The sequence below is a fragment of the Octopus sinensis genome, unplaced genomic scaffold (genome assembly GCF_006345805.1).
Source record: "Octopus sinensis unplaced genomic scaffold, ASM634580v1 Contig11718, whole genome shotgun sequence".
NCBI lineage: Eukaryota > Metazoa > Mollusca > Cephalopoda > Octopoda > Octopodidae > Octopus > Octopus sinensis.
Window position 1 is genome coordinate 392,174 of NW_021832432.1, and position 15,327 is coordinate 407,500.

Consider the following 15,327-nt stretch of genomic DNA (forward strand, 5'->3'; position numbering starts at 1 on the left):
TTTTATTTTAATTTTCGGAATTACGGAGATGTACTTGCATAGCAAGTGACATGATGCAGCATGGAATTTTGTCACAGTCTCAAAGCGACAAAAATATTTTGGTAAATTAAATTTAAATGTCGAAGTGAATCTAATGGATTTTGTTTGTTTTTAAATGGCTTATAAACACCTTCCATGCTGCAATTGTTTTATTTTGGTGTTCTATGCTAATTTGACAAATTAAACCTGTCTGGCTTACCAATCGTTTGGATACCAACTCACCTGCAACCACCTTTTTAAGTGATCTGAGGATAAATACAAATATCTTGAAACCGTACAGTCTGGTGGTCCCATCGTCTGTTAGAAGACAGTCAGGGTTCACTCCCCTGCTTGCAGTATGTATCGGGTGCAAATTGCATTGACAACCAGCTGGAAGGATCTCCTCCTGGGTTAAAAACAGTAGTAACATTTGTTCCTATGGGACAGCCATGTTGAAATAGCAATAAACATTACTTCTTAGTATAGTTACTACTTTCATATCTTATAGAGATTTTCTAACGAGCTACTTCGATTAAATTAAAATCTTCCATCAAAATTTCATGTTAATTTATGTTCCAAATACCAGCTTAAAAAGGGCAAAAGCTATTTTGATAAATTCTTCACTATTTCAAAAATTAACTGAAGCAAATGCTGTGTATTTCAACAGAAATATGGTAACAAAAGGGTTAATTTATATGCTGTTCAGTTTTCTAAAAAAAAAAAAAAATCGTTTTCATATCACACTATGGGATGAAGTTATATCATTTGTGTAAAACAGAGTCAGGGCTGACAAGAGAAAAGACTTCAAGTACAACTGCTATTTACAACTGGTTTATTTACAAGAAAGGTGAAGTGTGCTGCTCTCAGCTACCATCTTAAGCTCTGATAGTGTGGATGCATTGCCTCTGGAGATAGACAGGCACAAAACCTCAGCCAGTGGTGGTGATCAGCCAGTGCTGCTGTGTAGTGGCGTCGAAGAAGAGAAATTTGAAGAGAGTTTTCCCTTTATATAGTTTTTTCCACAACTAGCCTCGTTGTGATCTCGTGCATGGCAAATGGATGCAGGTGAGGTCTCACTCCAGTCTTGGAGATGGCAATGGCTGCTGCAAGATCTCATCCAATATGGCACTGGCTGCTTGTGCTGCTACAAATTAAAAGGAATGCTAAGACTGTTTGTGTTTTATTATTTGGAGATGGAGAAACAATGGGTTAAAACCTGCTGAGGATCATAGCAACTGATAATCTTTCCATGGCAAACAAACAACCTGGAAGGGGACATGGAAGATTTTAAGCTTCTATAGAATAATTTAACCGAATAAAATACCAGTTGAATTCTGGGGTTGATTTAATATAGGGAAAGTTTATGAAAAAAACAAAAGACAAAGACAGGTGGTGTACAAAACAAACAGATGTATCAGTATAACGCTCAGGAATAGAAAAAGTATTTTACGTTTCAAGCCTACGCTCTTCTACAGAAAGGGACACAGAAAAAACAAGGAGAGAGAAAAATGTGTGTAGTGGCTAACGATTTATCATGGCGACTGAATTAATAGTCCTCTACTGCAGTGTTTCACATAGTGAGGGGTATACTGCAAAGACTTAAAAAGATGGTGGGTAAACTGCAAGGTGTGATAAAACTAAGATGGTTTTTAAACTTTTTAAACCTGTCAAATGCCACAACAAAGAAATAATTACATGGTTGCAAACTCTGTTTTGTCTTTTCATTGATAAACAGTGGGAGGGGCCTAAAGTTTCACTAAGTTCTTTTTTTCTTTTTCTTTTTTTTTTTCTGGTGGGGGGGCCCTGATATTTGTCAGTTTAAGAACCACTACTGTAAAGCATCCTAAAACTGAGTGGAATTTCTACAATTGAAGAGTTATGATTACTGGGCGGTCAAATATGAAGAGTGAAATCTGGTTTGTATGCACCGGAAAGCATTGCAGACGTTAGAAAGAATAGATTCGACTGTTAAAATGGCGTCATCATGTGATCCGTATGTTGACAATTTACATGCTTGTTTCCATAACTAATATTTTTGATTTATGTTCTTTATTTTATTTTGCTCCTGAAATCGTGTTATTCTATGTTGCATTCATTTCCCCCTACTTTTTTTTTTTTTTTTGGCTACTCACTTGTCAGCCAGTTAAGAGATTCTCAAGTCGAATGTTGTTATAATGTAAGCAAGTTCTCTGCAGGACAGTTGTCTTTCGGACAGGAATTCTGTTTCGATAGATAAGTAAAAAAGAAGATCATGCAGATAACAGAGTATCTGACTAAACTGCTTTGTAATTTTTAATTTCTTTTCTAATCTACTGAAATTAGTACGAGCGTCGTCCCATTCGACTAGAATCCTCTCATTGTTTACTTGCGTTTTCTTGCACTCGTCGACTTGCAGTTGTTGTTTAATAAGAGCATCAACTGCATTGCTCTCAGCAATCTTGAAGAGCTCTCGAGATGGCCATTGACACAAGTCCTTTCTTCAGACCTAACTATAAAAAAAAAAAAATAATAAAATGCTGTGCTGCGAAAAATTGAATACACTCCTCCTCTTGTGTCCCATCAAACGAAATCACTTTTGTAGTTAGATGTTTATCACGTCACAAAGTAATAATAATCGTCGTATTATTTTGTTTTTTTTTCCCCGTTCGAAATAAAAATAGTAAATATTCGACATTTCTTCTACTGAGTATATTGCAAAAACAACATTTTAGTAAGTTTTAATTCCTTGTTATCTTCATTGTAACTAGTTATTCTTCATCAAAGTAATGTGCCGGCTAATGTTGACAGGCCAGCATCAAAGTTTTTTTTTTGTAGCATTGTGCAGATGTGCTACCTGCGTAAAACTGGGCGTTAACACGTGTGTGTGCATTTCTGCAAAACTGGTGTTCTTACCTGCGTATTTCTGGAGATAATAACAAGTACATTCATGTTTGCTGAATCGCTTTCTTTCTATTTTAAACGCCAGCGAAATACGTTCCGTCATAAAACACCGATAACGAGGAGGGCGATAGAATTGCATCGTCAATAGAATAATTAGATCTGATCACGTAATTGTCTCGTTTCGATCTCTTTTATTCATATCAAAAATGAAAAGAAAATCAACAACACACATGTAACCTTTAATATTATAAGAAGATACTGATATATATATATATATATATATATATATATATATATATATATATATATATATGTATATTGCAGGCACCATTTAATTAAGTGGCTTGTTTTAAATGAAATATAGATGTCTGTTTAATTGCATAGAAACACATGGATATACGTGCATTGAAAATAAGCGGTACTTAAGAAAGCAAATGAAAATTTTAATGAATAACAACTTTCTGGTATTGAATTGTTATGCCTTGCTATTTATGTCTATGACGGACACCAAACTCTGCTGCCACGCCTTCTCTGTTTACTGTCGCTTATTACCGAACTCATTGAGTACGTGTGATTTTGTTACTATATATATATATTTATATATACATATATATAAGTGTGTGTGTGGGTGTACCTGTACGTAAGTGTGTACCTGTGTGTGTCTCAGAGACATCTTTCGTCACTAATAACAAGGCTTGTGGGAGTGAGATCGCCGAGTTAAGCGATAACGTCGTCAAACTACACGGTTGCGTAAGGCCGTATGATTACTTGTTTTATAAACCCACCTGACCATTCTGTTGATGCAATAGTAATTGACTACACGGGGTCGCAACTACAAATACAGCTTTGTCTGGTATTAGGGACTCAAGTTTGTACCCGAATTACCCTTGAAAACTCACTATGTACTTGAGGGCAAGTCTGTTGGTTAGTGTGTTTCCTATTTCGTATATTAATATACTGTTTCCGGCATTATCTTGTTTTTTATGATATATTTCTTTACTTTGTTTTAGGTTTTCATTCTGTTTGCGTTCTATGATGACATACTGTGTCGTACAATATTATTTGATAATACAATGTTGTTATGCGATGTTATGCCGTGGCGTAATGTTGTAGGTGTATTTAGCCCCGAGTCGGTATTGACCGAGCAAGACCTGTGATCAAAGACGCCTCGGGTGTAACCATCCTGTATTTTTATACATCAAGAACCATATTATTCAATGTACCCTTCTTTATTTAAAACAGTAAGGTGTACATCGAAAGCGGTTTGGCTACTATTTTTTGTAGGTTGAGTGACTGCGTAGAAGCACTAGCGTTTGGTTTTTCAGACAATGGTATTGTAAAATATATATATACAAAAAATTGACTGTGTTGCCTGAATGTCAGAATGTATCGTGTTACCTGAATGTCATACTGTACTGTCTGAATGTCATACTGAACTGTGTTATAGTATTATGTCATACTCTCTGTGTTATAATGATATACTATACTTTGTGCTATATGATGTCATACAGTCTGTGTTACCTGTATGTAATACTGTACTGTGTTGTGTTATATGGTGTCATAACTGTACTGTGATCCCTGGATGTAATACTGTGCTATGTTGTGTTATATGATCACTTACTGTACTGTGTTGCCTGAATGTTGTACAGTGTGTTGTCTAAATCCTATACTCTATTGTTATATGGTGTCATACAGTAGTGCTGTGTTGTCTAAATCCCATACTCTAATGTTATATGGTGTCATACTGTAGTACTGAAGTACTGTGTTTTCTGAATGTTGTGTAGTTTAATGTCATACTGCATTGTGTTAGCTAAATAACATATGTACTAAGTTACTGAATGTCGTAGTGTACTATGTTATCAAAATATAAAACCAAATTTTGTTGAGTGAATGCCATACCAAACAGTGTGGTCCAACTGTCATACCATACTGTGTTATCTGAATATCATACTGTATTGTTTTGTCTATACTGTGATTTATGTATTGTTTTGTCATATAGTATGATATCTATTTGTACTAAGATGTTTGTTGTTGGACTTTGTTGTCAGAACATCTTATTGTGCCACATGTAAATGTTATATGGTACTGCATTACCTGATTATCATGTTTTGCTATGTTGTGTGAATGTTGTCTGTACTCATCATCCTTGTCATTTAATATTCACTTTTCCATGCTTGCATGAGTCAGATGGAATTTGTCAAGATAAACTTTCTATGGCTGGATACCTTTCCTCTCACCATCCCTCACCTGTTTCCAAGCGAGGTAATATTTGCACATAGTCAAACACGTTTTTCACAGAAGACTCATTTACAACCATCACATGATGTCTAGACAAGAGTACATACACACATACACAGATATACAGATCTCTCTTACTGAGGTAGACATGTACCTTTTTTTACTGCAAGACCTGTATTTCTTATTTCTTTATTGCCCACAAGGGGCTAAACATAGAGGGGACAGACAAGGACAGACAAAGGGATTAAGTCAATTACATTGACCCCAGTGCGCAACTGGTACTTATTTAATCAACCCCGAAAGGATGAAAGGCAAAGTCGACCTCGGTGGAATTTGAACTCAGAACGTAACAGTAGACGAAATACCTATTTCTTTACTACCCACATGGGGCTAAACACAGAAAGGACAAACGGATTAAGTCGATTATATCGACCCCAGTGCGTAACTGGTACTTATTTAATCGACCCCGAAAGGATGAAAAGCAAAGTGGACCTCGGCGGAATTTGAACTTAGAACGTAGTGGCAGACAAAATACCTTTAAGCATTTCGCCTGGTGTGCTAACATTTCTGCCAGTTTACCGCCTTATTCTTGCAGTTCACCTGCAAGACCTCTATTTCTGCCCCACTACTCATACTCTAGCCTCTCATCTGGCACAAATCCACCTTCCTCAATATTATCCCCGCCACCCAGTTAAAGGGTCTTGTCTTGTAAATTATTTGGTGACCTCCCTGCTACTGGTGCCATGTAAAAGGCACCCAGTACACTCTCTAAAGTGGTTAGCATTAGGAAGGGCATACAAGTATAGAAACCATACCAAAACAGACAGTGGAACTTGACACAGTGATCTGACTTGCCAACTCCTGTCAAACCATCCAACTCATGCTAGCATGGAGAATGGATGTTAAATGATGATAGTGATATATGTTGAGTTTCTTTCAGTTTCTAGCTATCACGTCCACTCACAGGGCTGTGGTTGGCCCTGGGATATTGTAGAAGGCATTTGCCCAGGGTGCCATATAATGGAACTGAACCCAGGATCACATGGTTACCTGAGCCTATTGTGTTGTGTAAATATCATATAGTGTCAAAATGCATCATCAATATCCTGTTGCTTGCTGTCATATTTTAATAATCCATGATACTGAAGTTATAAGTTCTAGCTGTAAAACCAAATACCATTCAATTTAAAATAGAGCCACTTAAGCTAAGTAGATAAGGAAAATAATTATATGTGTGTGTCTGTGTGATTGTGTATATACACGATCATCATTCTTTATCATCTAATGTCCACTTTTCTGTGTTTGCATGGGTCAGACGGAATTTTCTGAGGCATATTTTTCTATGGCCAAATGCCCTTCATGTTACCAACTCTCATTTGTTTCCAAGCAAGGTAATATTTCACCATAACCAGACATGTACATTATTTACAATTGATGGATATTTGTCCTCATCTTGTTTGTTGTTGACACAACGTTTTGGCTGATATACCCTCCAGCCTTCGTCAGGTGTCTTGGGGAAATTTCGAACCTGGTTTCTCATTCCTAAGGTATTTCCCCAAGACACCTGATGGAGGCTGGAGGGTATATCAGCCGAAACGTTGTGTTAACAACAAACAAGATGAGGACGAATATCCGTCAATTGTAAATAATGTCCATAATACCTCATCTTTTAAATATAGAACTGTATAACCAAACATGTTTTTCATACAAGACTAGAAACAAGCAGCATTATTTGTATGATAGTGATGCTCATCTACAGCCATTGCATGATGTCAGGGCAAGAGTGCACAAACACATATGTAGGGTCCTTTCAGTTTCTAGCTACTAAACCCACTCACATGACTTAGGTCAGCTTGTAACTATAGAAAAAGACACTTGTCCCAGCTGACATGGGATGTACATCTTAGTCTTAATAATAACTTAATTCCTTTTGAATGCTACTGTTAAAATAGAATTAAAAAATGGATGTAGAAATAATAGAAAATTGATATGATGGAAAATAAAAAGCAAAAATGAAAAATGTATTACTAGAGAGCAAGCTAAAGTGGAGAGAATGGAATGGGAATGATTATTAAACTTGGAATGCAGTTAATAAAAGTTGGTATAGGGGTCCAATATGCATACATGTTTATGTGGGTGTGTGTGTGTGTGTATGCACACCAGTCATGTACATTAAGCTGATGTAGAAAGTGGGAAGAAACTGCTCTTGAATGTGGGAAGGTAGGGTGTGTTTTATGGTCTACCTTGTCTGACAATTTTGTTAAGGTCTAGTTACATAATAAATGCTTACCAAAATGTCTGCATTTTGCAAACATCTCAGACTTAGTAAAATTGTGTTCAGTATCATGCAGGTTTTTAAGGATTCAAAGAACATATTTTTTTTATTTCTGTTCTTATAATGTCTTGACTTTTTCGCTTATGTTTGGAAGCCCTTTGTTTTACTTGACAGATATAACTGGATAATTTCTTTCTCATTTTTCCTTTCAGTGTTTTTAAAAGAAAACTTATGATTGTAATATATTTGTTTAAACCTTCCCTCAGTCATGTCTGTAGTGTTTATGTGCACCATTGAGGTGGATTGGTTTGGTAAAGATAACCTTCACTTCATATATACTGGCTTCAGTTTCATAAGTCATATTGAATGGGTATATGTTGGTGGTCTTCCATGTACAGCTGGCGATATTTTTTTTTCATATGGGTGATATTTGATATGATGGTTTTTATGTTAGCTGTGCAACTGCAACTAAAGATTATGTCACTTGAATAATTGTTTATATTAATAGTTAACCCTTTTGAGACATGGTGTTTTGGTATGTATAGCCAAAATCACCCACATTTTCTCTCTATTGAGATACATCTATTGAAAGAGGATCTCTGATTTTAGCTATTTCACTTCAAAACCAACCATTCACAGCATTTGTTCCATCAGGCCAATGGATTGCTCCCAAAGTCCTTTCAGTTTGTATCACTTGGGCCGATCAATCAACCTGGGTGACTCAAGAGGGTTAATGAGGAAATGCAAACAATTAAAGCAAGAAATTTCTTGGCAATGCAAAACATGCTTTATATATGTGTGTGAGAGTATGTGTTTTATTCACACTTAATAAGAATTTTAATTAGAATATTCCATTGATATATTACTTATTGTACAACTCACACTTACTTGGTTCATCTGGCTATTAAGAGGTACCAAGTGTTGGGACAACTTGTTGCTTTATGTAACTGGTAAATATTTTGTTGTTTTGTAGTGCTGTGTTTGAATCCTGTTTGATGTTTTCTAAGAAAGTGCAAGACTCCACCAGGCTAAATGCTTTCTTACTCACCACTTAAAAGTACCCCAGTGACTTAGTAGATTATGTAACTTATCATTATCATGTATACTATTATGTGTATAAATGCAAGTAGGTTTTAGTGTTATTTAGTCACAGGCTGTTTCCTGGACAAAAGGGTCCATGACTGAAATCATTCTAACCTTGACCATTTCATTTTCTGTTTTCCAACATATCTTTTTTTATACAGAACATTTATTTGTTATCTCCAGCAGATCCTATGACCACATGGTGGTTCCCTTGTTGACTCATAGCATTAGTACCTACTTAAGTATTACTTAAAAAATCATACTAGGTTATTGCTGTTAGCATTGTTTCAAATGTACATCTAGATCAAGATCTTCTGCTTAAACTGTCCATCATATTGAAATAAAGAGTAACAAGATGTGGCTGTACGTAGATGAAATGGATTTGCTTATGTATATTTCATTTGTGGGTCTGTGTATATGTTAATAGTGTTGTAGTTGTTTGTTTGGTCCTAGATCAGGCCAGATGTAGCAGACCTATGATGAATGGAATTCTAGTCGTGACTATCTCATATTTCATTGAAACATAGGGTTTCTAAAATTACATTATTTGGCTGCTGTGTCTAGTAGGTCGAATGACCTATTATCATGTGGCTAAAAATGTTATTCATGACCATGTGGCTTCTGCTTTGGTGCTTTACACTGCACTTTGTGCAAGAGTCCAGCTATTACCTTGAGAGCTGAAGTTGGTAGACAGAAACTATGTCAAAAATTGTTATATGTATGTGTGTGTGTGTGTGCATACATGCACACACGCATGCGTGCACACACACACACACACACACGTAACAATCTTCCAAAAAATTTGCTCTCTGCCAGCATCACCTCAATAGGCAAACAATTGTGATGTTGAACCTCCTTGTTATAAACAGATAGCATATAAACAGATATATATATAGTTTCAAAAGTTAAACATATATATATATGTATGTGTGTGTGTGTGTAGCAGACCTATGATGAATGGTATTCCAGTCGTAACCATCTCATATTTCATTAAGACATAGGGTTTCTAAAATTACATTATTTGGCTGCTATGTCTAGTAGGTCGAATGACCTATTATCATATGGCTAAGAATGTTATTCATGACCATGTGACTTCTGCTTTGGTGCTTTGCACTGCACTTTGTGCAAGTGTCTGGCTAAACAATTAACTAGTAAACAAAATAAATATAAACAAGAAATTGATATTGATAAAAAAGCATAAGATTACTTTATATCAAAATAATAATAGATAAACCAATTCTATGTTATCTCACAAACCAAAGAAAAACACGAGTACTCAGAAAGCAGCGCAAACCTCCGCCAAGGTAACACCAATGTCTCTCAAAGATTAGCCAGGGATGATTTTTAAAATGAGAATATCTAAAACAAGCTTGACTGCTCTCACAAATGAGAATACTAAAAAAGAACCCAACCACTCTCAAAAATGAAGTAAAAAAAAAGGAAAAATAATCACAAATCCTTGTCTGGTACCAGATTGATCCCAAAATTCTAATCAGTTCGTGCCAGTCACAAGGCCAAACATCCCTGAAAGTTTCATCTGATTCCATCCAGTGGTTCTTGAGATATCTTGTCCACAGACAAATAAACAAACAATGCCTGAAAACAATACTTCTGCCTTCGAAGGCGGAGGTAATAAAAAATAACCAATTTACAATTGTAATGATCACTACAATGATAACAACATAATTCATAAAAATTGTGTACATGCTCATTCCATTAGCTATAAAAAATCTAAAACAGATTATAGTGTACCTATAAATATAAATCACCCTGATAAATCTAATAAAATATAGTTTATTATTCCCTATGCTATACAAATTAAAACTAATATAATTAAATCTATATTCAAAGCCATCCATAAACACTAACAGTGATAATAGATACAATGAAATAATTAACCATAAAACTATTAATATTGGTTTTAGCCTAGCATCTAACTTATTTACTGTTATATCATGTCAACAATAAGAAATTAAATAAATTCTACAATCATAGAAATGTTAATAATAATAAATAAGGCGGCGAGCTGGCAGAAATGTTAGCATGCCAGACAAAATGCTTAGTGGTATTTTGTCTGTCTTTATGTTCTGAGTTCAAATTTCGCCGAGGTCAACTTTGCCTTTCATCCTTTCAGGGTCTATAAATTAATTACCAGTTGCATACTGGGGTTGATCTCCCCAAAAATTTCGGTCCTTGTGCCTAGAGTAGAAAAGAATAATAATAATCCTAATAACACCCTTGAACTTAAAATACATGTTCCAAATTCTAATAACTCAAATAATTGCTTACATATATATCCCAATAATAGAACCTTAACAACTAATACTAACACTACTAATATATATTCCTCATCTAATACAGCCACATATAACAACATTTATGAAAATTGTGATTGTAGAGTTAAAAATTGTAAGTTTAAGAATTCATGTAAAAGAAAAAGTGTTGTATATCAATGGACTGTTATAAGTAGGAAAAAATATATTTTTATATTGGCTCAACAGAAAATACTATTAAGACTAGAGTGGCAAATCATTTTGAAACTTTTAAGAATAGAAAGAAAGCTAATTCCACTGGATTAAGTAAATTTACATGGGAATTAAAAGATAATAATATTAAATTTGATATTAAATGAGACATCATTACTTCTGCACTGGCTTACAAAGTCAATAATTAAAAATGTTTTCTTTGTATAACTGAGGCTATTTTTTTTATTATTTCATCTAAGAATACCCTACTTAATCTAAGAAATGAGAAAAGTATTTCCTGTATTCATGCGGGAAAATATGTATTTTCCAAATTTAAATAATTGTTTTATTATCTCTCTCACTGGAATACCTGTATGTTCACTTTGAATCCCTAGCGCCACAATATAAATTACCTCTCCCATAATCACTACCTAATTAAACCACCTTTAATATTAATTTCTTCTTCTATTACATATCTATTACACCAGTGCAGCTTTATCCTTCGACAATGACAAGTCTCTAACTAAATCATTTAACTCTCCTTGAGAAAATTTCTGTGGTACATCTTTTCAATCATGATTTCACGATTAAAATCGTGAAATCTGCACCCACTTCAGTGTCTTCGACAGCAGTAATATTTTCTTCAGGAAATACATCTTTGTCAGACATCTGAAGGCCATTTTCTGGTGGTATTGGAATAAAAAGATCATCATCGTTGTGTGGTACTGGTCTTCTTGCTGATTCCAAGTTGGGATACACAATCTTATGCTTGGTCTTTACAATAAACCCACATACATTATTAACGTTGCAGAAATAACAGTCCATGAAATGATCCTTTGGCTCTCCCCATATAAGTATTGCAAATGGCATTGCTCTCTTCCCCTAATTGAGTCAATCCCTTAGTCCATTTGAACAAGCTGAGCAGATGATGTGCGGGTCCCAACTCTTATCTTGATCCCCAGGAGAGCAGCCAAAGTATAACTGGTAGATCTTGCAATGGCACATTGCTGAGTTTTGGTGGTAAATGATTTCACTTGTAATGGCACGTTGCTGAGTTTTGGTGGTAAATGAACCACAGACATGACAAAATATATCAGGACTATTCTTGCAATGCCTTGACATAGAATTTACCTGTATAAGATGTTTATGTGTAGCAATACTGCTGATGGGAGTTATATACCTCTCTTATTTCATCAGAAAAACTGTGCCTGATAGAAGGAAACTGATGACATTTTTAAAACCTGCAGACAAAACTACATATAAAACACCATATAATATCCCTGATGAAAATTGGCTGTTGACCTTTGTAATTAATCATAGTCATGGCCGATGCCAGTGCCATCTGACTGGCACATAAAAAGAACTGTTTGAGCGTTGGACCTCATGGAGGCAGTGACAGGTAACTGAGACCTTTGGCGATATACCATGCTTGTATAGACCTGTGAAGCAAAGTGAGATCATAGTCGTGGCTGGTGTCATGTCAGTGGCACATAAAAAGCATCCACTATACTCTTGGAGTGGTTGGCGTTAGGAAGGGCATCCAACTGTAGAAATCTTGCCAAATCAGATTGGAACCTGGTGCAGCTCTCTGGCTTACCAGTTTTCAGTCGAACTGTCCAACTCATGCCAGTAGGGAAAGCGGACGTTAAATGATGATGAACTGAGTAGTCTGGCAAAAGTGACCGAAAGAATAAATACCAAACTGGAAAAAAATATAACTACTGGGTTTGTTTTGTTCAACTAAAACTTTTAAGGTGGTGCCCCAGCATGGTTGCAGCCCAGTGAGTGAAGCAAGTAATGGGTAAAATATGGATATATGTTAAACAGGTATAAATGACTGTATCAGATTGAATCAGAACAACATAGGTAAGAAATGTGTGTGTAATGATAGCGATATACTCACCATTATGGATATCCAGAAGAAAGAGGCATGAAAATGTTCATAAGAAGTTGTTGAATGACAAAAATTGTTACAGTAGAGAGGGACTATTCTAGGTAAAGTCAACACAAAGAGCAGCTATTAAAACTGACGACCTTATTGTTGAAATGAACATTAACCTTTTTGTTACCAACCCAGCTGAAAACAGATCTGGATCTGAGTACAAATGTCTTATTTTCATAAGTTTTGAAAATTAAAATCTTCCACCAAACCTGAGTCACAATTTATGTTCCTAACACTAGCTTAATGATAACTAAGTTATTTTGCTAAATTCTTTGTTATATTTAAATTAATTGAAAGATATACAGAGCACCTTAACAGAAATACAGTAATGAAAGTGTTAAACCTTTTACAGTTAAACTAGCCATATCCATCCCAAATATTTGACCTGTTTTATGTTCAAACTGGCCAGATCTGACCTTTGACTCCTACCCTATAAAATGCTCATTGAAATTGAGTAGCATCCTGTTTGCCGGGTGGCTGGGTAATTTCAGTCATTTATATGCCATGGAAAGTAGGTTAAGCTCTGGCCTTATGAATCCTGGGGCTCATAACACAACTATCCCTGCCAAAATGCACATTGAAATCGCACAACTACGAGATAATGTATGATCAATTCAAAGCAGTGTGAATAAATAAACATTACATTTGACAGAATAATCTGATTGCTAAAGGGTTAAGAATATGCAGGCAGGGCAAACAGCTGAACCATCAAGGATAGTTGCTTGGGATAAGTGTGTCATAAGATCCAGGATTCATAAGGCCAGAGCTTAACCCACTTTCCATGGCATGCAAATGACTGAAATTACAACCCATCTTTCATCTCCCAAACAGGATGCTGGTCAATTATAAAATTGATTATGATTTTTTTAATACAATCAGAAGGTCATAAATTTGAGGAGAAAGTGCATAATTAGATCAATTTCATCCTCCTTCATTATTCTATTGGTTCTGCTTTTGATTAATCTCCAAAGGATAAAAATGCAAAGTTGGTCCTGGTGGAATTTAAACTTTTAACATTAAAGATACACATCTAAGCACTGCAAAGCATTTTATCTGTTATTTTACTGATTCTGCCAATTCAATCCTTAATAGCAATAGTAGTAATGATGATGATGGTGGTGATGGTGATGGTGGTGGTGATGATAACTGTTGGGACCACATTTTATGAATTTTCTTATTTATATTTGAATGTACAAATTTATACATCCTCTTAACATCATTTCATTATTACATTAAAGATTTTTTAGACATAACTGAAGTTGTTTAAAGTGTATCACCCAAATGCACAAGTTCCATTAAAGCAGGTTAATATTACAGATATTAATAAGGTGGCAAGCTGGCAAAATTGCTATTGTATCAGGTTGAATGCCTAGCAGCGTTTTGTCCATTATTATGTTCTGAGTTCAAATTCCGCCAAGGTTGACTTTGCCTTTCATCCTTTCAGGGTTGATAAAATAAGTACCAGCTGCATACTAGGGTCAATGTAATCAACTTATTCCATCACCTGAACTTGCTGGCCTTGTGCCAGAATTTGAAATCGACGCTACAGATGTTAACGCAGCATGCTAGCAGAACCGTTACTGTGCTGGGGAAAATGCTTAGTGGCATTTTGTCCATCATTACGTTTTGAGTTCAAGTTCTGCTGAGGTCGACTTCGCCTCTTATTCTTTCAAGGTCAATGAAATAAGTACCAGTTGTTCACTAGGGTTGATGTAATTGACTGCCTTCATTCCCCCGCAAACATTTTCCGGCTTTGTGCCCTATAGTAGAAAGGAATCTTATAGATGTTAAGAATCATGGTGCGATAGACAGTAGAATGCCTTACTAAGCACTTTGTAGTGTTTAGTATTGAGGCTTAAGTTCCAACATTGTATCAGTTGATTTTGCCTTAAGGATCAATAAAATAAGTACCACTCAAATACTGTGGGTGATTGAATTAGCTATACTTATCCTACCAAATTTTTTGGCAGCCTCATATCAATGCTAGAAACCATTATTACAAACATAGATTTCATTAGTTGCAGTTTTGAGTTAAAAATCTCACCTTTGGCTGACAGTTTTGTGATTTGATTTGATTTGTCATTGTTGTTTAACCCTTGGCAGGCCTGATGAAGTTAATCTATGATCAAAAATATTTTCTCTTTTTATTTGAGTATACTGTATTTTGGACTACGTTATCCAATGTATCTGTTTTATATGTAGTCAGATGTGAGTTGAGGGTGATTTGGTTGCTAATTCTAGCGAGTTGAACAATCTCATAGTAGCTACTTCATTAGCTCATGAGTTGACTGTTTTTCTTAACAGACAGGATGTCTTAATATCAGAGAAGCTGAGTTAATCTCCAGCATACTCTGCTTGTTATACAGGACAGCATTCCTAATTAGATGCTGAACACAGCCATCAATGATGCCAAAAGAATTTGCCTA

General features: G+C 35.4%; 1 protein-coding gene across 1 annotated transcript in view; it reads left to right on the forward strand.

Annotated features, from left to right (window-relative positions):
• Positions 1–1,857: 1,857 nt before the first annotated feature.
• LOC115229083 (small G protein signaling modulator 1-like) overlaps positions 1,858–15,327 on the forward strand; it is a 67,382-nt gene continuing 53,912 nt past the window's right edge. The window contains 1 exon segment of the mRNA XM_036499095.1: positions 1,858–2,011. Within this exon segment, the coding sequence (XP_036354988.1) occupies positions 1,992–2,011 (20 nt within the window). The 5' untranslated portion in view covers positions 1,858–1,991.